The sequence below is a fragment of the Grammomys surdaster genome, unplaced genomic scaffold (genome assembly GCF_004785775.1).
Source record: "Grammomys surdaster isolate TR1022 unplaced genomic scaffold, NIH_TR_1.0 67, whole genome shotgun sequence".
NCBI lineage: Eukaryota > Metazoa > Chordata > Mammalia > Rodentia > Muridae > Grammomys > Grammomys surdaster.
The window spans coordinates 6882630-6905696 of NW_021604569.1; the positions used below are offsets into that span (position 1 = coordinate 6882630).

At 36.9% G+C, this 23067-nt stretch overlaps 1 protein-coding gene across 2 annotated transcripts in view; it reads right to left on the bottom strand.

Moving 5' to 3' along the window:
- Positions 1–23067, bottom strand: part of Usp34 (ubiquitin specific peptidase 34) — a 185995-nt gene that overhangs the window by 122183 nt on the left and 40745 nt on the right. For both annotated transcript variants that reach the window (XM_028776762.1, XM_028776756.1), the window contains exons 8-15: positions 21248–21309; positions 18117–18198; positions 17937–18029; positions 8987–9112; positions 8679–8808; positions 6815–6945; positions 5644–6389; positions 2077–2291 (exon numbers count right to left, since the gene is read on the bottom strand). In XM_028776762.1, coding sequence (XP_028632595.1) covers positions 2077–2291; positions 5644–6389; positions 6815–6945; positions 8679–8808; positions 8987–9112; positions 17937–18029; positions 18117–18198; positions 21248–21309 — 1585 coding nt within the window. The remainder of the gene's footprint in view (positions 1–2076; positions 2292–5643; positions 6390–6814; positions 6946–8678; positions 8809–8986; positions 9113–17936; positions 18030–18116; positions 18199–21247; positions 21310–23067) is intronic.

Here is a 23067-nt window from a genome sequence, read left to right on the forward strand (position 1 = left end):
GCACAGCACAGCACAGCACAGCACAGCACAGCACAGCACAGCACAGCGGCATATCACATGCCAGGTAGATAGTTCTCTGAGTTCCAGGCCAGCAAAGTTACATAAAGAGACCCTGCTACTACCAACCCCAGTACACCTCAGGCAAAAAAAGGAGAGCACTGATTGCTCTTCTAGGGGACCCAGGTTTGAGTGCTGACACACAACTATTTTGTTTATTCCAATCCCTTGGGATCTGACACCCTCTTGTGACCTCCACTGACAACGAATGCACACTGCATACAGACATATATGCAGGCAAAACACCCACACTAAAAAAACTAAAAAAATTTTTAAATTAAAATAAATCTTTTAAAAGTACAAATTGGATGATTTAAAAAACATTCAAATAACAAATAAGATTTTCTAATAAAATATTTCTCCAAAAGTGGCTGTTATTTTATACTCCAGGTATTTTGCCGGCACGTATGTATTTGTGAGAGGGTGCCGGATGCCTTGGAAGTGGGATTTCATACATCTGGGAACTCCACCTGAGTACTAGACATTGAATCTAAGTTTCCTGGATGAACATCAGTGCTGTTAACAAACAACTGAGCCTTGCTGTACATTGTTAATGCCAACCTTTATTTTTATCCATTCTGATATGTATATAGTACTAACTAATGTAGAATATACTATAATCTTTTCTACATATTTCCTTTTATAAAGTAACTGCTGAAATCTTTGGTCCAGTTTTTTTATTTGTTTGTTTGTTTGTTTGTTTGTTTGTTTTGGAGGAAGTGTTTTACTATGCTGTCCAAACTGACCTCAGACTATTCAGCTACAGAGAACCATCTATATCCACCTTCTGAGAAACCTAGAATATAAGCATGTATCATCCCTGGATCCCATACATAAATTTAATTGTGTGTCTCAATGTGTTAGAAAGGGTCATTAGAGTACTAAACTGCTCTGAAAATGAGTTTGGAACAGTAATACACAACCATTTGGATTAATGTGTGATAAAAGAATAGTAACAATGTGATGAACATGGAATTGAATCCAGTCTGGAGGCGCAAACTACACTGAAACAGTACAATCACAATTTAATTAATTACTCAGAAAGAACACAGGAAATTACATTGTTACATAAGAACATTCCTTCTACAGTCTAACAGTGATCTTTTTACTGAAGACCCAATCTACCAAGTTTCCTTATATTGTAATGCTCCAAAACCTAAGCTGGTAAGTTCTGGTGGTATATAATCAAGAATAGAATTAAAGATCTTTAAATTGCCAATTCTAAACATTCTTTCCTTTTTTCTTTTGTTTCCCTCTCTTCCTTCTTCCCCTTCTTCACCAACATCATCTCGCACTATTATTTTGTTGCTGTTTGGGGACAGACGCTTGCATCCTATAACTACAGGCTGCCTTCACTTTTGAGATTCCCTACTTGAGTATTAGGACTGTAAGCACAGCTATACTAGTCTTTTAACCTGAATCTCCAGTCCTAAAATCTGGTCCGGTCCTATTACTTTCTTAAGTTCAATTTAGGGTATCTGACTAATAATTTCATCACCAGATGAAAAACACTTGTCTTTTAGCAGTGCTCTACTCTTACCTTCCGAGCCCTCCGTAACTCCAAGCAATCTGTATATGTGTGTCTACAGATCTGATCACTGTAGACGTTTCATATAAATGGAACCATACACTTTTGTGAAGATCTTTTAGGTTGTATTTATCTGTGGGTTTTAAATTCCTAAAAATAAGCTATTATAATCACATTTCCAAAATATATATTTACTTATCCTTAATATGCATTGTCTTTCTCAGCTGAACATCACTTGGTAAAAATATAGACCCAATAGAACAATGACTGCTGACAATGTAAAGAACTCTTGTTTATACAACTCCAGAACCTCAAACAAAAATGTCTCATTTATGCCCAGGATGGAGTCATTAAAATGATTTTATTTTCTTGAGAAAAAGCTATTTTTTAAATTATTTTAGCGAAACCATTTAAATGTAACAGTAACAGCTTATTCTTTTTAACCATCCAATGACATTAGTCCTGTTCTGAACAAGGTAATATTTACTTACCTTGACTAAGATGTTCATGATAAATAGACGCTAAATTGGGAAGATGTTGTTGGAGATGAGATGTTAGTTCTGCATGTGAATTTATCTGAACTAGTTCCTCTTCACATCCAGATTCTTCACCATCAAAATCAGCCATATTTTTTTCTGATTTTGCACTGACCTGGGAGCTACTACAACTGACATCATCTGCACTTAGCATATCATCAACCATATGTCTACAAGACACAGAAAAACATAAACTTAGTCATTACAAATGTTGTTTTGGGAAGAGGGGTGCTAGGGATTGAATTCAGATCTTACTGCAGAATGCTTACCACTGAGCTGTATAATAGCCCCTGAAACAATAATTTCAACATACAACATAAGCATTTTTTGGTTTTTCAAAACAGTCTATGTAGCTCTGGGTTTCCTGGAACTCACTATATAGACCAGACTGGCCTCAAACAGAGATCCCACCTGTCTTAGTCTTCTGACTACTAAGATTGAGGTGTATAGTACTATGCCTTGTTAGAAACTTTTCTAACTCTCTTCTGTAACATGTAGCACAAATTATTATATAATCAGAAAGTAAGCTGTGTGGTATACGTAGTATAGGTGAGTTGAAACATTTTAACCTTATAAAATATTGAGACATTTATAAAAACTATAAAGACACCAATATATAAACTAGTTAATTTTATATCATACTACCATATTCTATAGTACATGCATATACCTCTATAGAATAATTTCAAAAAGAACCATTTTAAGCAATATTAATATTTGTTATATACTATTCTATAAATCCAAATTCATAATGAAACCAAATAGTTTGTTTGCATTTGTTCATGAAAGTGCATTCTCAAACGAGATAGAGGAGAAAACAGATCAGTGTAAGGCAGCAATCTAGGTAGACTTGACATTACCTGAGGAGAACTCGAAAGTATGGATCAATGGCATACCACAAACTTAACACAGACAATGACCTGCACTTAGCTTTCAGCACCACCAAAAAACTTTCAGACTCCAAACTAATTTCCTTCAAACTCAACAAAAAGCTACTAGAGTGGCACTATTTCTAAATAATACCACACTGGGAATTTTTCAGGATATCAAAGACAAAACGAAAAACAAAGAAAAGTTCAGGATTGATTCAGAGACTGACAAGCAACACCATACATACAGATTATGGAAAAGGCCTAAAATTATTTAGACTTGAGAGATAGACATCGAAGATCTAATTATTATGGGAATGGATCAGTCCTATGAATGACATCCAATCTCTGAAACTCAATGTCCTCCCTGCACCTCGGTTTTACCATGCACCACCTGTTGAGTTACCATCAGCAGACTACTTACCACTGCTAGGGACAGTTGGTAATGCGTACATCTAGATGAGACAGTAACCAAATGTACTCATCAGTGCTGAGTTAGCCCACAGAGATAAATTTAACAGTGTCTAAATACATTTTTATCTTGTTATTGCTACAAATGAGGGATACTGACATCTACAGACAGGAACTGAGGATGCTGCAAACAATATCCAAGAAATATTCAGATTGTTAGGAATTCAAAACAGAAGAATCATCTTGGGGGCTCGAGAGATAGCTCAGAGATTAAGAGTACTGCCTGCTCGCCGGGCGGTGGTGGCGCACGCCTTTAATCCCAGCACTTGGGAGGCAGAGGCAGGCAGATTTCTGAGTTCGAGAGTTCGAGGCTAGCCTGGTCTACAGAGTGAGTTCCAGGACAGCCAGGGCTACAAAGAGAAACCCTGTCTCGAAAAACCAAAAAAAAAAAAAAAAAAAGAGTACTGCCTGCTCTTCCAGAGGTCCTGAGTTCAATTTCTAGCAACCACATGGTGGCTCACAACCATCTGTAATGGGATCCAATGCCCTCTGAAGATAGCTACAGTGTACTCATATAAATAAAATAAATAAAGTAAAAAAAAAAAGAATCATCTGGTTCAAAAGGTCCATAGTGCTAAGAGTAAGAAACACTTCCTGATCTGATGGCTCAGCAGTTGAGAGCACTGCCTATTCTTCCAAAGAACACAGGTTCAATTCTCAATACCCAATATAGCAGCTCCCAACTGTCTGTTAACTCCAGTTCCATTGACATACATGCAGGGAATGTACCAGTACACATACAATAAAAATAAATAAATCATTAAAAAAAATTTAAAAAACAGTAGCTGAAAAACTTGAATACCTTTATGATAAAAATAAAAGCAAAATAACATATAGAGTTCACTTAACTGAATTTTGTAAAATTTGGCAAAATAGCAAGTCTCTCTTAGAAATACATTCTGAAAAACTAAATATTTATCTCTTAGCATCAACCGAAAATATATGTACTACACCAAATCACATGTTAAAAGTTAATTATGCATTTGTGTCAAACATAGTGGCCCATAAAATTCTCGCAATAAACCCATAACAGCTTTTGTTATTGCTGTTATTTGTTTTCATAAACAAAGATATCCAGGCACGGTGGCACAAGCCTTTAATCCCAAGCAGAGGCAGATGGACCGCTTGTGAGTTTGAGGAGAACCTGGTCAACACAGTTAGATACTATCTCAAAAAAAAGAAGAAGAAAAGAAAAAAGAAAAACTTAAGAACTTAGTCCTACTTGATTCCACAAGTAACACAATCACTTACGATATCAAATACAATAGATATACTTCACAAATACAGAAAACTTTTACTACAACCATCCTTACTAATAACCTAAAAATAGAAGATCAATTTTTTGTTTTTGTTTTTGTTTTTCAAGAGAGGGTTTCTCTGTGTAGTCCTGGCTGTCCTGGAACTCACTCTGTAGACCAGGCTGGCCTCGAACTCAGAAATCCGCCTGCCTCTGCCTCCCAAGTGCTGGGATTAAAGGTATGCGCCACCAGTGCCCGTCTTTTTTTTTTTTTTCCAAGATCAATGTTTTTCATCAACATTTAATCCAAATGTTGAAAAAGATCCACAAGTGATCTTATATGTGATTTCAGAGAATTGCTACAAAGAGTTGAAGATCTGAATTTATGCAGCTTAGTACAACAGTACAATATCTACTATGCACCTGTGGCCATTCCTTGGGGCAAAAAAAAACCCTTTTAACCAGAGATGTATCACAATACATTCTACCATATATTCTGAGGTGAGTCAAGAGCATAGCTACATAGCACAAGCAAAGTACTGGATTTAATTCCCAGCTTTGCAAAAGCAAACATACATGTACTATTCAATGCTTAAAGAGAAAATGCAAACTACTTCAGTTTTTGTTCTGGTTAAGGTATTTATGACCTCTTAAGAATTACTTAAATGAAGTATGTAAATAAAATGAGCCTTACTTTTGTAATTGCTGAAGAGTGAACTAAGGCCTTGAGGTATACTGGCAGCAATCATATTCTTAGCCGTCATTTTGCATTTTTTAAGTTGACAACAATAAAATTTAGTATTACCTATTTGAAAATTACATTTATTATTTTGCATTATACTACTCCTAAATAGTATTTAACTAAATAAAATAGCAATTGAAGAAATACTAGCAAGATTTCACTACAAAAAATACAAACTAGCATTTATTCTTAAGCATGCTTACCCATCGTGGTGGTGGTGGTGATGGTGGTGGTGATGGTGGTGGTGGTGGTGGTGGTGGTGGTGGTGGTGATGATGCTGTGGACCAATAAACTGCCGACAATTAAACAACTCATTCCCAATAGTCTCCCCAAGGAAGTCCCCACTTCGTGCGATACAAGACTCCTGAGAACCTTGTGCGATGTGAGCTGAACTCACTTCCCCTGACATATCATGTTCTGCGTCTTCAGAGTGAGCACAGGCATCTAGCATTCGTATTCGATTATCTACAGATGGCAATGGCTCAGTGTTAAAAACCAGGTCCTTTCCTGTTCCACTATTTGTCCCATTCCTTTCAGATGTGCCTTGGGATTCCCCCAAGCAAATGCCTGCTTGATTTTCTAACTTTCTGTTTCGAAGTTCTGTACCACAAGTATTTTTGGCAGGATTGTGACCATGATCATCATCGTCATCATCATCTTCTTCTTCTTCATCTTCTTCTTCATCTTCTTCTTCTTCATCATCTTCTTCTTCCTCTTCTTCTTCCTCTTCCTCCTCCTCCTCTTCCTCTTCCTCCTCTTCTTTAAGGGCCTCGATGTCTGCAATGTCTTCTGATTGCACCTCACTGCCAGGGCTCCCAGCAGACTGGCTTGCATGGCTTGAATTGACTTCATTGCTAGATCCATCACTACGCCCACTACTGCTGCCAGGGCCACTACTTCCGTCTTCACCACTGTTAGCAGTTTCATCAGAACTTCCTTGCATGGATTCCTGTATTTATAAACAAATATATTTAAAAATTAAGACCAGCTAAAAAAGAAACAAACTGGCTAATTTGATTTTATTTATAATGAATGTCTGTATCCACATTGCTATGTCATACATGTGGAGGTCACAGGACAACTTGAGGGAGTTGGTTCTCTTTTCTATTGTGGCTCACAGGGAACCTTGTCTGTCAATCTTGGTGGCCAGTGTGTTTACCTCTGCGCTATGTTTTGAGCCCCACAACATACTTTTTAAAAATGCTGACAACAGTCCTGCCATATTTCTTTAAACACTACAAAATAAATATAAACCTCAAAAAACGTCAAAAGTCCTATGTAAAGAGATGCCAGAGTGGTATTTATATGGCCAGTTCACATGACAAACATGGCACATATTCTGTCAGTCTATTAGGAGACTGAGCACGTCCTTACCTCTGTGTCCGACAGCCGCTGCTGCACACGTTTGTTTCTATTAACAAGCTGCTCATCCATTTCAATGTCACTGGCTCCACTCTGATGGGTGTCACTGTTATCACTACTTTGAGGACTTGCTGCAGGGGACCCTAAAAATAAATGTTTACATTTTTGTTTCTGATTTGAATGAACACATTATTAGCATAATACTCTGACTGAAGGTGAACTAGTGAGTCGGCGCTGACAGGATGCCATGCTTTGATTCCTTGAATTATTTATCGAAGCTTGTGCTAGACGCCCAAAAATGAAACCTCTATATTTGTTATTTCTAAAAAAGATAAGCAGTCAAATCTAAATACTAATGATTTTAAATAAAACTGGTAAGGGGAAGTGTGGGGCTATATACCTCACTGGTAAGTTGTCTAATGGGCTTAGGACTTCCACAAGAGAGATTTAAAAAAAAAAAGTAAGATGCATAGTTTATAGTTTAAAAATCTGTCTTTTTCTCAAAATATAATTGTGACTATAGCATAAACTGAAAAAACATATATGCTCTACATAAAATGAACAAGCTCAAAGATCATCAGAACTCCAAAGTCACACTGTCATGCATTTCTAAGGCTCGACTTACAAGGTGAAGGAGCTGCTCTTCTAAGCTCTTCTTCCTCTGAAGGAAAAGGAAAAAACAGGAGGGAAACACTCTAAGTGACTGAACTTCTCTGAAATAGCAGAGATGTTTATGTAAGTAAGATACAGATAAGAAAGCCTGCTGGTTACTGTGGGTGCCTGCACAGAACAGTAGGATATGTCAACAGCAAACTCTAGGTTTAAGTATATAGTTTTAGAAACTCCTTCAAAAATTACCCATACATGCAACCAACAAGCTACAAAAACTCTGATGTAAAAAATCCAAAGAGAGAATTGTGTTCTAATCTTAAAATTACAAACAAATATTTTGCTCCTTTTCCAAGGGAAAGAAAAATTAAACATGAAAAAATGTAGTAACTTCTGAAAATAAGTACACTATTTAAAGGTTCAGCGAAACCAGTACCGGGAAACACTCTATTAATCATCTGACACACAGCATCCTCCCATTGCAAACACCATTCCTATCCCAAACTTCCCTGTGAGCGAAGGTGAACTAGTGATTCGATGCTGAGTATCATCCATCTCAAATACATGGGATTTTAATGTGTCTCAGATTGTGGGGGTTTTTGTTTTGTTTTTGTTTTTTTTTTTTTTTTGAGACAGGGTTTCTCTGTGTAGCCCTGCCCGTCCTCGAACTCAGAAATCCACCTGCCTCTGCCTCCCAAGTGCTGGGATTAAAGGCGTGTGCCATCACCGCCCGGCGGATTGTGTTTATTCTACAGTTTTAGAAGTCTAAATACACTGGGGCTGGAGAGAAGGTTCAGTGGTTAAGAGCACCAACTGCTCTTCCAGAGGTCCTGAGTTCAATTCTCAGCAACCACATATTGGCTCACAAGCATCTGCAATGGGATCTGGTGCCCTCTTCTGGTGTGTCTGAAGAGAACAATGGTGTATCATATACATTATTAAATAAATCTTTAAAACAAAAAAGTCTAAACACAAAATTCATTTTGATTCATATACTTCTTTCACAAACTTCCACTTTGAGGCTTACAAACACACCCTCAAGTTATTTCATATATTACCTGTAGTGCACTATGACTAAACAGTCAGCAGTTACAGGAGTAAAACTGGAAGGTTTCTATGTGTAAGAACAAGTCAGAAAGTGGGGTTTACAGCATTTTCAATCTTCAGATTAGGAGTGTACAAAATGTACTAGCAGAAAATACTTAACACCTAAGTAATAAATTCAAAACGTGGTTCAACTTACTATAGTACAATGTGCTTGACTAACCTTTCTTATTTCCAATGGGCATATTGGTGTTTAATAAAGATGCAAAAGAACTCTGTTTAGACAGCTGAGCCTTAGCTGCAAGAGCGTTATTCCACAAAGCTTTAATTAACATGGATGCCAAGTACAGTGTCTAAAAGAGAGAGATTAAGGTTAGAGGTTCTGGAACAGACAGATAAGAAATTTAACATTTTAAAAATCTAAATGACATTAAAACATAACATAAATTACAAGTGAAATTTTCTTAATGACTAATCAAAATTATCACTGTGCAGTAAACAAAACATACCAGTATATTCTCAATGTATTACCTGTTCAGTATGAACACTTGGCTCAAGAGCTGAGACCAAATTAAGTAAATGTCTAAGTGGCACAGGATCCAGATTCTTGATGAGTGAAGGAAATAAGTCATGAATATATCGACTACAGTGTTTCAGCTAAAATAAAGAGACAAATGTTTAACAAACTGCCCAAAGTAAACTAATTAAACGACATTTAAAAAAAGCCAGGTTGTAAAGTCAACGAGCATTTCATACATTGGAAAAAGAATAATTACTGAATTGCATAAATGGTACTATTTTTAAAAATCAAAAGCAAACTTTAACTGATGTATCTAAACCAAACAAACTGCAAGCTAACTTTTAGTCAGAGAAGGGAAACAAGTAATATATAAGTTTTCAAAAAACCTAATATCAATGTCATTAACATTAAAAAACCTAGAAGGAATTGGGGAAATATATGCCTAGAGTGTGAAGACCTGGGTTTGATCCCCAATACTAAAAATAATGGCTACAATATAGGCAAGTAAAACCAAGAACAGGGGCTAGAGAAATGGCTCAGCACTTAAGAGCATCTGGCTGCTCCTCCAGAGTTCCAGGACTCAATTCTCAGCACCCACATGGCCCTGTATCTCCAGTCCCATGGGAATCCAAAGCCCTCTTCTGGCGAATGGTGGGCATTGCACACATGTAGTGCACAGACATACATGCAGGAAAAACATCCATATACATAAAAATAGTAAATAAAATGTTTAAAAAAAATGATTTGAGAAAACACAAAAAAGTAGCAAGCAAAATGTTTTCATTTAGATTATATTCTAATTATTAAAGTTTTACAAATATTTCTAAAAAAATACTAGAAATTCTTATCAAAATAATTCAAAACTAAACCAAATGATAGGAAAAAAATCTGTTTAAAAAAAAGGAGAAATCTAAAATACACAAGGAAAATGTAATATTAACCATGAATGTCATGGTTAATATTTTACATAATTTACATATCAAATTTAATTTTGGTAATCAAGTATCTTATCTTCAGATGAAAAGATCCAAGAGAAAAAAATTATAAAATTTAATAAGAGGCAAAAAAGCATTCTAGGTCCCATTTTAGATAAGTATATTATGAAATCCAATTTTACAAGTATAGAATACCAGAAATTCTAGTAATCAGTGACAACAAAAGTCACAGGTTACACAGAGAAACAGTAAGGTTCACTACTTTAATACAAAGAATTAGTGAAACATTAGGGCACAGGCCTATCCTGAAAAAGAAACAGAAGAGTAAGATCAGTTGTGACTACTGCTGAGTTTGAGACCAGCGTGGGCTACATGGAATACTGCCTCAACAAGAAAGGGGAAAGAGAAGAAGAAGACAGAAAAAGAAAAGAGGAGAGGGGAGGGGAAGGAAGAGAGGAGGGAATGGGGGGAGGGGAGGGGTAGAGAGGGAAGAAGGGAGGGGAGGAGAGGGCTACATGGAATACTGCCTCAACAAGAAAGGGGAAAGAGAAGAAGACAGAAAAAGAAAAGAGGAGAGGGGAGGGGAAGGAAGAGAGGAGGGAATGGGGGGAGAGGAGGGGGAGAGAAGGAAGAAGGGAGGGGAGAGGAGAGGGGAAGGGAAGGGAGGTGAGGAGAGGGGATGGGGGAGGGGAGGGAGTGGGGAGAGGATGGGAAGGGGAACAGGGAGAGGATGGGGAGGGGATGGGGAGCGGATGGGCAGGAGAGGAGGAGAGGATGATTCATATTTCACAAGGCTTAACATCATTAGAGCAACTGGACAAAGACTTTTTTCAATATCTACATTATAAAACCTTTCAAAAGCACATAGGTGGCACACACCCTTAATCTCAACACTTGAGAGGCAAAGGGAGATGAATCTCTGTGATTTCCAGACCAGCCTGGTCTACAAGTCAAGTTCTGAAATCTGTTCATCCTCCTCATACACACGGGAGTTGAGGCCTTTAAGAGCTATGTCTGTCTGTCTGTCTGTCTGTCTGTCTGTCTCTCTCTCTCTCTCTCTCAATCTCTCTCTCCCTCTCTCTTAGTAAACACACACACACACACACACACACACACACACACACACACACACCATTTATGTGTTGAAGGTCAGACAGAGAATACAAGGCATATAAAACCAGCAAGATGGTCAGCATTAAACATGCTTGCAGCCAAGCCTGAGAACCTGAGTTCAGTCCTCAATACCTACATGTTGCAAGAAGAGGACTGATTTCTGCAATTTGTTCTCTGATCTCTCCACAACAGTCAAATAAAGGGGATTAAAAAAAATTGTTCAAGAATATAATGTTTGGGGCTAGTGCTCAGTGGTTAAAGCACTCACTGGCTGCTCTTCTAGAGGTCTTGAGTTCAATTCCCAGCAACTACATGGTAGCTCACAACCATCTGTAACAGGGTCCGATGCCCTCTTCTGGTGTGTCTGAAGACAGCTACAGTTTACTCTTATACATAAAATAGATAAATCTTAAAAAAAAAAAAAAAGAATGCAATGTTTGAACAAAGATCGTCAGTAGGGAAAATTACAAAACAAAAAGTTAAAGAGAACACCTAGAGATCAAAATTACAATAGCTGAAATGGAAAAATACACTTTTATTGGAGTATTTCCCAAAACATACTAGGGGGATTCAGAGATAGATATGAGATACAAGAAAGAATTTGAGGCCTGGAGAAATGGCTCAGTGGGTTAAGAACACTTATTACTCTTGTAAAAGATCTAGTCAGCAGAGCACACATATACACCACAAGCATGCGAACATGAGTTCAGATCAGAAGCATCCATATAAAAAAACAGGCACAGTAGTGTACCAGGACTCCTAAAACCAGCACAAAGACATGAGAATCCCTCAGGGGATGCTGGCCATTAGTGTACCTGAGTAAGTGAGTTCCAGATTAAAAGAAAAACCATGAATCAAAAAGGAAGGAGGGAGGGAGGGCGGGCAACTGACCACAGGTATAGAGTGAGTGGAAAATACACCTCATACAGACCTCAGGCCTTCATATGCATATACTTATGCATAACTACAGGTAAACGAGCACATACAGACTCAAATATGTCACAGTTCAGAATTGAAAAAAAAACTGATATAACATGAAAAACCAAGGCAAAGTGAGTCCCCCCCTCCCGAAATTAATAAGGACACATTAATAACTGCCAAATGGGGATGAACTGGATGAAAGGCAAAACAAAAGAAGTGAAAAGAATTAAAAATATGAGCTGGAGAAATGACTCAGTGGTTAAGACCACCTAGCTGCTCTTCCAGAGACTGACTCTAAACCACCACATGGTGGCTCCCAACTTTCTGTAATTCTACTTCAGGAGCATCCTACAATCCCTTCTTGGCCTCTGTGAGGAGCAGGCATGCAAATGGTATATACAGGCAAAATATTCACACATAAAACCAACAAAAACAAAAGCAAAAAACAAAACAAAAAACCCAATGGCTAAGGAGGCAACCCACCTTGAGCATGCCACACCCATATTCTCAATTCATCTCACTTTCTACCTGAGCACTGTCCTCTCTCTTAGCCCCAGGCTTAAAATCTGTATTAACTGGAATAATAAACTACAAATCTACTTCAGATAGAGAAACAGTGTGTTTAAAGAAGAGAAGGGGGGGCTGGAGAGATGGCTCAGCGGTTAAGAGCACTGACTGCTCTTCCAGAGGTCCTGAGTTCAAATCCCAGCAACCACATGGTGGCTCACAACCATCCGTAATGAGATTGGATGACCTCTTCAGGTGTGTCCGAAGACAGCCAGCGACAGTGTACTCATAAATAAAATAAATAAATTAAAAAATAAATAAATAAATAAAGAAGAGAAGGATCACAACACTTCTCTAAAATCTACCAGTCCCATCCCCAATGGCCTAAAATTAGTGTCACTTACACAAAATTCCAAAGAATTAAAAGAATAGTGATAAATATGTTCAAAGAAACAAAAAAGAACATAAAATCCTGTATGGCTTTCAAAATAATACACACTGAAATGGATTAAAGAAACCAATACAGAACATAAAAATGAAATTCAATAAAGAGATACAAATATTGAGAAAGAAACTGTCAGGCAGTTGATAAACGAAGTCAGAAAAAAAAAAAAATCGCCGGAGGTGATGGCGCACGCCTTTAATCCCAGCACTTGGGAGGCAGAGGCAGGTGGATTTCTGAGTTCAAGGCCAGCCTGGTCTACAGAGTGAGTTCCAGGACAGCCAGGGCTACACAGAGAAACTCTGTCTCGAAAAACCAAAAGAGAGAGAGAGAGAGAGAGAGAGAGAGAGAGAGAGAGAGAGAGAGAGAGAGAGAGAAACTAAATGTTAAAAACGAAATTCTCTAACAAAAGCAGAGTTACTAGAAAGTCTCACAGACAAAATGGACCAAAGAGAAGACAGAATATCAGGGATTAAAGGGGAGGTTGGAATAAGCGCTGCATTCAGGTGAGAAAAACAAAAAGTGTTTTAAACTATGAACAGTGAATATGTCAAATACCATGAAAAAAAAAACAAATCTATGAATATAGAACATAGAAGGAAAGTAAAAGGATTGGTACTATAAAGTCTGGCAAACAAAAATTTAAACTAAAAAAAGAACAAAAAGGCTAGAAAATATTTTCAATACCAAACATTAGATGTTAGAAAAGGTCCATTCGTGTACAGGGGACATATACAACAGCAGCAAATACACAGGACCAGAAACAAAAAAAACAACTCCACATCATATAATTAAAATATTAAATATAAAGATTTTTTTTAAAAAAATGGAGAGAGCTACAAGACACATATAAATGCAGCCCTATCATAGTAACAGAAATCTTAAAACTCAAAAAGACACAGAAATACAAACTGCAGGTTCTGAAAGACCACAACTACCAGCTCAGGCTACTATACCCAGCAAAACTGCCATAATTGATGGGGAAAAAATATTCCAGGATAAAAGCAGTCAAAATCAAAAGATATTTATGACCATAAGATAGCTCTAAAGAGGTGATTCCAAAGCTATACGGAAAATTTAAAAATTAAAAAAAATATATTGTTGCAGCTGTAGTTAAATGAAGATTAGTAAAGTACTAAAAACTATAAAAACTATAAAAAAACTATAAAAAACAAAAGATGAAGTGTTACTGAAGACCTTCCACAAGGAACTATACATATTAATGGTTTTAATTCTCTAATTTAAAACAAAACAAAACAAAAACAAAAAAAAAGGTTTGAGCTGAGGGATGACTTAGTGCTCAGGAGCACTAGGTGCTCTTCCATAGAACCTGGGGTGGATTCTTAGAACTCACATGGCATCTCACAACTGCCTGTAACTCCAGTCCTAGGGATCACTACTCAGTTCTGGCTTCCATGGGTACTGGATGCATTTGGTGCACAGATATACATGCTGGTAAAATAATCATACACATAACTTTTAATTCTTTTTTTAAAAAAGACTAACAGATTAAATAAAAAGCCAGGCTTCACTTTGTGTCTCTAGGAAAAACACCTCACCATCAAGCACAGACATCTTTAGGATGAACAGAGACATTCCAAGCAAATGCTACTGGGGAAAGACACAGATCAGTAGTCTAAGATTTGACACAGTAGACTTCACACCAAACTGATGAAAGAAGATAAAGAAGGTTACTTCAGCTGGGTGTTGTGGCAGATGGCCTTAATCCCAGAACTGGGAGGTAGAAGGCAACAGATCCCTAAAGTTGGAGGGCAGCCTGATCTACAGTTCCTGGGAAACCAGGTCTACATAGAGAGAAAATGGTGTTAAATATACAAGACCTAAAGCAGTGTTTCTCAACATGTGGGTTAAGACCCTTTTGGAGATCAAATTACCCTTTTACAAGGGTAGTATAAGACCATAAGAAACCATATTTATATTACAATTCATAACAGTAGCAAAATTACAGTCATGAAGCAGCAACAAAAATAACTTTATGGTTGTGGGTCACCACAACATGAGGAACTGTATTAAAGGGCTGAAGCATTAGGAAGGTTAAGAACCACTGCCCTAAAGGGAGATGTGGGTTAGGTAAGAAAGTGAATGCAAGAGAAAGAAAAAAACCATAAAGTTAGCAATCCCTGGTATATACCACAATTATATAAATAACCAAAGTTAAATAGATACCTCAGGTCATCGAGAAAAGGATGAGTTATTGAACAAATGAATTTGGGAAAAATACATAAAATGACCCAAAAAATGGATTATGTATGATTCCTTAACCCAAGATAAATTTCAGTTGTATCCAAGATGAAAACATAAAATACTAACAAAAAATACACAGGAAAAATCTAAAGGGCAATTTAATTCTAAAGGGTAATTTAATTATTATATAATTTTAGAAAAATAAAAGCAGTTTATCCTTTCATCTTTTGTTTTGTTTTGTTTGGGGGGGTAGGGGGGTTGAGACTGAGTTTCTCTAGCCTTGAATTCAAAGACCCACCAGCCTCTGGCTCTGGATGCTAGGATTAAAGGTGTGTGCAAATACTGCCCAACTAATAAAAGGATTTTATGATCTAAATGTCACAGGCCAGAAAAACATTCTGTCACAAACTTGAAATCATAAACTTTAAATAAAATGGATGCTATTGTTATGCATGCATTACATGCACATAAAATGTTCACATAGGGGCTGTAGAGATGGCTCAAGGGTTAAAAGAACTTATTCTTCCAGAGAACTGGAAATCTATTCCCAGCACCCACTTCAGACAGCTTACAACTTCCTATAACTCCAATTTCAGGCAATCCAACCCCTGTGGCCACCTGAAACACCATCAATCATGCCACATTTACCCACACACAAGACACACATATACATAACTAAAATAATAAAAATGAATTACTTTTAAAAATTTTAAAGAACAACTATCATTTTTAAGAACACTAGATACAGGAGACACTGGGTTTGAATATGAAACACACACAGATACACACACACACACTCACACACAAAAGAACAATCAAAGGGTGGGCCACTAAGAAGAACTCAGTGGGTAAAGACATCTGCCACTAAGTGGAATCTGAGTTTGATTCCTGAGACACAGTAGGTGGTAAGAACCAACCCCCACAATCCATTCTTTGACTTCATGTGTGTGCCATGGCATATGTGTGCCCCTCCTTCAAATGAATGTTTAAAAATCAAACAAGGCAACTAATAAACATCAAAGAATGTAAGCAAATATTCCCAGAAAATAAAAACTATCATCTTCATTCATAATACAATAAATGCAAAATAATTTTATACTATTAGTATCTTCTCATCAATCAAATTTGCAAAAACAGAAATCAAGCTTAATGACAATTCACAAAGTTAAGGGAAAAGTGGCATTGACCTATTAATACTTACAAGAAAAGCACATATCTGCTTTAGTCTATTAATTCTACTTCAGTAGGAATTGGTCCTATACAAAAGTTTTGTACAAGTAAGGAATAACTATCAGATACTATCTTACTCTCCTTATAACAGAATGATTAGGAGAAAATATGCTCATAAATGGGAACTGATTATTTTCTACCTAAATAATGACACATCATAGTCATAAAAAGAGTATTAACTGGCTAGTGAGATGGCTCCCTGATTAACAGCAAACTCCTCCTGCAGAGTCCCTAGGTTCAGCTCCCAGCACCAACACAGAAGCTTACAATTGCCTATTAACTCTGGTTCCAGATCTGACACTATTACTATTTTTTTTGGGGGGGGGGAGTTGTTTGGGGTTTTGTTGTTGTTGTTGTTTTTTGCCTCTACAGGCTTCTGAACACACATGGTCCACACACATACAGGCTCACACACATATAAATTAAAAATAAATCTCTTGAAAAATATACAATGATAGATTAGACAGACAGACAGACAGACTAAACAGATCTCTGGTTTTAAGCTGTTAGCCTATACCTATAGTCAGTCCAGCATTCAGGAAGTTAAGGAAAGTTTAGTTCCTAAGTCTAATCTACACAGCAATATTTTCAGAAAATTGAAACAAAGTGAAATAAGAAATAAAACACTGTCTGTTGGCATGCATTATTTAGAAAAACAAGAGAAAAAATATATAGTGAGCTATGTAAATATGTCAGTCAGCACTAAGAATAAGAAACGCTGCCTCAGAGACTAAGGTGCATGAAAAGTGCCAAATACATTTGGTATGCATGGGTATTTAGGGCCAATATCATGTAGACACTAGGGGAATCACTATTGGGTTTTTGTTCTCTACTTCTGTTTTTTTATGAGAGTGTGTGTGTGTGTGTGTGTGTGTACACTTCTGTTTGAGTAGATACCATCTATGTGTGAGTGCTTTCAGAAGTGAGAATAGAGTGTGAGATCCTCTGAAACACAAGTTACAAACATTTGTAAGCCACCTGATGTAGGTTTGGGAACCAACACATCAGTCCTCTAGTAGCAAGTGTTCATAACCTCTGAGCCATCACTCCAGCCATACTTAACATACGCTTTTACATTATAGATTTCTGTAGCATGCAGATGAATATAGAGTTACTCAAAAAATAAAGAAAAAAAGAACAGTATACATCCAGGCATGCTGGTGAAAGTAATCCCAACAGTAGGCAAGAAAGGCAGTGGATGGCAGCCCAGGGCTACATAGTAAGATCCTGGTATGGAGGGGAGGGGAGGGGACGTCAGAGGAGGGAACGCAGACAAGCTATAACAAGAAAAAATATATATAACAATCACGGTATCATGATATAAAGGTTGACTGAATTTTTATAAATGGGAATAATAGGAAAATGTCTCTATTAAAACTAAGTGAGCCTTCAGCTCTCACGATTCTACTATCTTACACTCTATCAGTAACATAAGAACACATGGATTCTACTATCTTACACTCTATCAGGAACATAAGAACACATGGACTCAACTGAAACCTCAGAGTTCCTGTCACAACTTCCCAGTATCTCAGGCTCCTTTTACAAAACAGTAGCATTTGAAGCATTATAAAAAAACATTAAGTAAATAAGAAATGTCACTGTTACCTGTGCTGCAGCCCAAATGCAGTCAATATGCTGAGTACTCAGTCGTCCTTCTGCTGCCAAGAAATTCAAAATCACTTGGCACTGTTTAATAATCTACAAGAGGAAAATTTGGTATAGTTACTTTAAAAAAAAAAAAGCCTCTCTATATAATTATGAAAAAACAACCAATTGTCTACAAACCTCAATATGTAAATTTGGTCCAAATATATGCTCTACTACATTGTTGCTAATAAGCCAGTCTGCAAGTTCTTTTGCAATGGACCTAAAACCAAATGATTGAAAAATAAATTTAAAGCATTTTCCCATAAAAGAAGACAGCATAGAAAACTTCCATACGGTACAAAGAATTACTTTAAAAAATTTTACAGTACTGCAAATCATAACTAAACTGAAAGGTACCAAATGTCATATTCCCTGAACTTATAAACAATTAACACTTGAAAAGCTAAGGTAACAACTGCAACTCCTAAGACGAGAACTTTATGTTCATGGATTAATTTCCACAACAGGCACTGTAGTATTTAGAAAGATTTCCCAATACCACTTCTTTAATGAATTAAGCAAAGTAGGAAGTAAAGAGATGAGCACATAAAAAGCTGTACTCAAGAACAAACTGCACATCTCCTTCCTAACACTAATGAAGAATTCATCAATGGAGAGGTAAGTCATTTGCATATAACTGTAAAGTGGAAGAAAAAAATCAAAATACTGCAAATATATTTTAACTATTTCTGTGTAGACATACTACAGATATGATCCATAAGACTAAGTTTTGATCATTAATATACGAAATCTCAACTCTTAGGAGAACCAGGAGATCACCCTCCATTTGAGGCCGTTATGTTCTACAGCAATCAGTTCTGGGTTACCCAGAGTTATACAGTGACTCTTGCTGAATAAAAGCAAAACAAAACTAATTTGTTTGTTTAATTTTGGGCCAAGGTGAATCATTTTTAGAATGAAAATTTATCTTTACTTTTAAGGACTAGCAGATAAAGACAGTCCATACTGATAAATGACATGTTTTCAATGGATTTAAAAAACATTTCCATAACTTCAGAACGATTCTATTTGTTGGTGCATTTGCAATAAGTCAATCTTTATTCTCACTTCCAGTCTTATTAGTCTATTTCTGTCTCCATAATTTATCAATTTATAGACATTTCAGAAAAACAGAATTATATGATAATATTATTTTTCATTGTACTTTGAGGAATACAAGCAGATTCAAGCTCTGAAACTATGGCCTCTGTGCATGCCATATCCAAAGCTTTCATTCGGTATGTTCTATACCTGCACTGTGCTGTGCTCTACTACATTTGTATTTAGGTAGGTGTTGTGTGGATATATATGCAAATAATAGATGAACACGTGTGGAGACTAGAGGTTTATGTTCAGTGTCTTACCTAATTGCTCTCTATCTAATATACTGAATCAAGAGGTCACCAATTCAGCTATTCTAGCCATGCAGTTTGTTCCAAGGATGGACTTCCTGTCTTTGCCTTTCAAACACAGGGATTCCAGCAAGGCCCATTTGGTACTCTAATTGGATTGGAGATCCAAACTCCAATCCTTATGTCTATATGCCCAGCACTGAACACAGAGTAATCTTCCCAGCCTTATAGTTCTCTGTTTGCTTGGTTTTAGTTTTACTTATGTCATAATACATACAATACCTTGCCTATTTGCCAGGCTCCTTTATATTGTAATTTATATTCATAATCCTTTCCTTATTGCTTTTTTTGTGATGTGAATTAAACATTAGACCTCATTCATGTGGGGCAACACCTCTATCACTGAGTTTCATTCTCTTTTATTGCTAAATATTGTTTCATGATGTAAATTAACCAAACTTTTTTTTTTATTATGAATGTGTGGGTATGTCTGCGAAGATAAATGATGTGTACCTGCCTAGTGCCTGTGAAAACCAAAGAGGACAATAGATTCTTTCAAGCTGGAGTTACAAGTGGTTGTGAACCATCCAATGTCAGTTTGTGAATCAAACTTAGGTCTTCTAGAAAAACATAAGTCCTCTTAAGTGTTCAGAACCAATAAATCCAGTTTTCTATACATTTACTATGCTCACTAAGTGTAGTATGTAGGGGTTGGGGATTTAGCTCAGTGGTAGAGCACTTGGCCCTGGGTTCCGTCCTCAGCTCTGGGGAAAAAAACAAAAACAAAAAAAAGAAGGAAAATCTAAATCTAAACAAAATGGGTGGCTTTGCTGGGTGGTGGTGGCGCATGCCTTTAATCCCAGCACTCGGGAGGCAGAGACAGGCAGATTTCTGAGTTCGAAGCCAGCCTGGTCTACAGAGTGAGTTCCAGGACAGCCAGGGCTACACAGAGAAACCTTGTCTCGAAAAACAAAACAAAAACAACAACAAGAAAAGATTGAAGGCCATTATACTCAATTTATGTTTCGCTTTAGATAAGTGTCTACTTGTTACTACATTTTTTTTAATAGCTGTGTAGTATCCAACTAATATTTCATTATGGCTTTATTATATCTTGCGCCCCACTCCTTTTTTCTCACATTTGTTGGAAAATCTAGGATCCTCCTTTGTCTACCTACCAAATGTTAGAACTACAGACATATACTACCACACCCATCTCTGCTTCATGTACTGGAGCTTCTTGTCAGGTATGTGCATGTCTGTGGAAGTCCAAAGAGTGTTGACACCCTGGAGATGAAGTTACAGGTAGTTTGAAGCACCCAAAAAAGGTACCAAAAATTGAATGCAGAATCCTGGAAGCCAGTGCTCTTAGCCACTGACCCATCTTCTCCAGCTCCAGTATATGGTTTTTTTCCTTAAAGAATTTTTAACATATATTCATCTGGGGTGTATGTATGTGTATGCATGTATACATGCACACTGCTGATCATGGAGGCCAGAGGAGTGCATGAGGTGCAGTTACAGGTGGCTCCAGTCAACTGACATGGGACCCTCTGGAAGAGAAGCAACTGCTCCTAACCACTAACCATCACTCTAGCACTTAGGTATTAAAAAAAAAAAAAAAAAAAACAAGTTTGAACATACTGTTCATTAAAAACTGAGGCCACAAGGTAAAGATTTCCAATAAACACTTCCAATCAAAGTCACAACTATATTTGTATATAAACGATAACTAATTGGTATACTTCAGCCAAGGTATAGTGGCACACACTTTTAATCCCAGTATTTAGAAGGCAGAAGTAGACAGATCTAAGGCCAACTTGATCTACATAGTGAGTTCCAGGACAGCCAAGAGTACAGTGTTTTGGTTTTTTTTTTTTAACATTTAACTCTGTATTAACTAATGCTCCTACTTACGTTTCTGTGTCGGATACCAATGATTCGTTATTGCACACATCATTGAAAGTATGAAGCTGATTCTAAGATTAAAGAAAAGAAATTAAGGTTTATCCTTTTAAAAACAAAACTATTAGCAAGTGGCAAAAAACCAAAATAAACCCATTACATATATATAAAAACACAACTTATAAGACTGCAATTATAAAATAGAAGACATAAAACCATGAGTATACTACTTTATCATGTTAAATACTAAAATTGTTTCCAATAGAAACATTTATGCTTTTATTTCATTAAACACATGCAAGAAAATAAAACTGAGCAAAGAAAAGAAAATCAATCCAATCTAGTCAGAACACCATCTGTCATCACAACCTAGGCTCAGGAAGGCTTCCTAGGCCACACTGGCTTGAGATTTATCTGAGAAAAATACCAGAAGCACTTTCTGCATTTACAAACCCAACACCTAAGTAAGCTAGATCACTTTAGATTTTCAGTGTTCTATACAAAAGCTACATGAAAAATGGAAAGAAGTAAAGCTGGTGAGAAGCAGAGGAAACAGAGCACACTGTTCTAAAGGAGTCACCCGCTTGTCTTCAGAAAACTGTCAACCCAGCACTTGGCCCTCACCCCCCCTCCCCAGATTCAAACACAGATCACTCTGATTCCCCCACTTTAAGTAGTACTTGATAATGGAGTTACATGTGCCTGCTACTCAAACAACTGTGGCTTTGCCTGAAAATTAACTCTTAATAATCACTGCCAATTATTTTTGTCTTAAATCACTGTCTTAAACACAGATGAGATGAGAACCATTAAACAGGTCATGGTGTACATACCTGTGATTCAAGTACTCAACAGGCAAAAGCAGGAAATCCTAAGTTTAAAGCCATCCTGAGCTACATAACCAAAACTTGGATCAAATTCATGATTTTTTTTTTTGCAAACAACAATAATATAATAACATAAAAACAGCCAGATGTGGTAGTACACTCCTGCAATCCTAGCAGCCAAATGTCCAAGCAGAAAGATCAGGCATTCAAAGCCAGCCTTGGCTACATGGTGAGTTCAGATTGGTCTGGGACCACCACATAACATGGTCTTATAAAAACTTTAAAAAAAAAAAAATGTCCAGGGAAATGACTCAGTAGTACTTGCCATGCAAGTATAAGGACCTTAATTTGGATTCAACATTAAACACTGTGTTTACAGTGCTACAGAAGTGGTCAAAAAGAATTCCCAGGATTTAGTGGCCAACCACTCTAGTTCTGCCTCATCCACTTCAGATTCATTCAGAGAGAGAGAGAGAGAGAGAGAGAGAGAGAGAGAGAGAGAGAGAGAGAGAGAAACTGAGAAGTCACAGATATCAACCTCTGCCCTCACACACAAAAATGAATAAATATATATACACATACACACATATGACATATGTATACAGACACACACACACAAAAAAAAGGAAATAGGTGTGATGGTACACTTGTGTAATCCAAGGTGAAGCAGATAGCTAGCGCCTGTGTGTAGGAATTCAAGACTAGCTTTGACAATACATACAGTAAGACACTGGCTAAAAGAATAATATAAACAAAAATAAACTGTGTGACAATGATGAGACCCTGATCTCATTTTTTAGATCAAACAGACCTAAAGCTCAAATCAAAGCTTCACTCTTAGTTTTAAAGATTTATTTTTATGAGTGTTTGCCAGCATATATGTAACTGTACTACCATAAAAAAGGCATCAGATGTCATGAGACTGGAGTGGTCAGCCTACATATGAGTGATGAGAATCAAACCAGATCCTCTCAAGGACAACAAATGCTCTTAAACACTGTCATT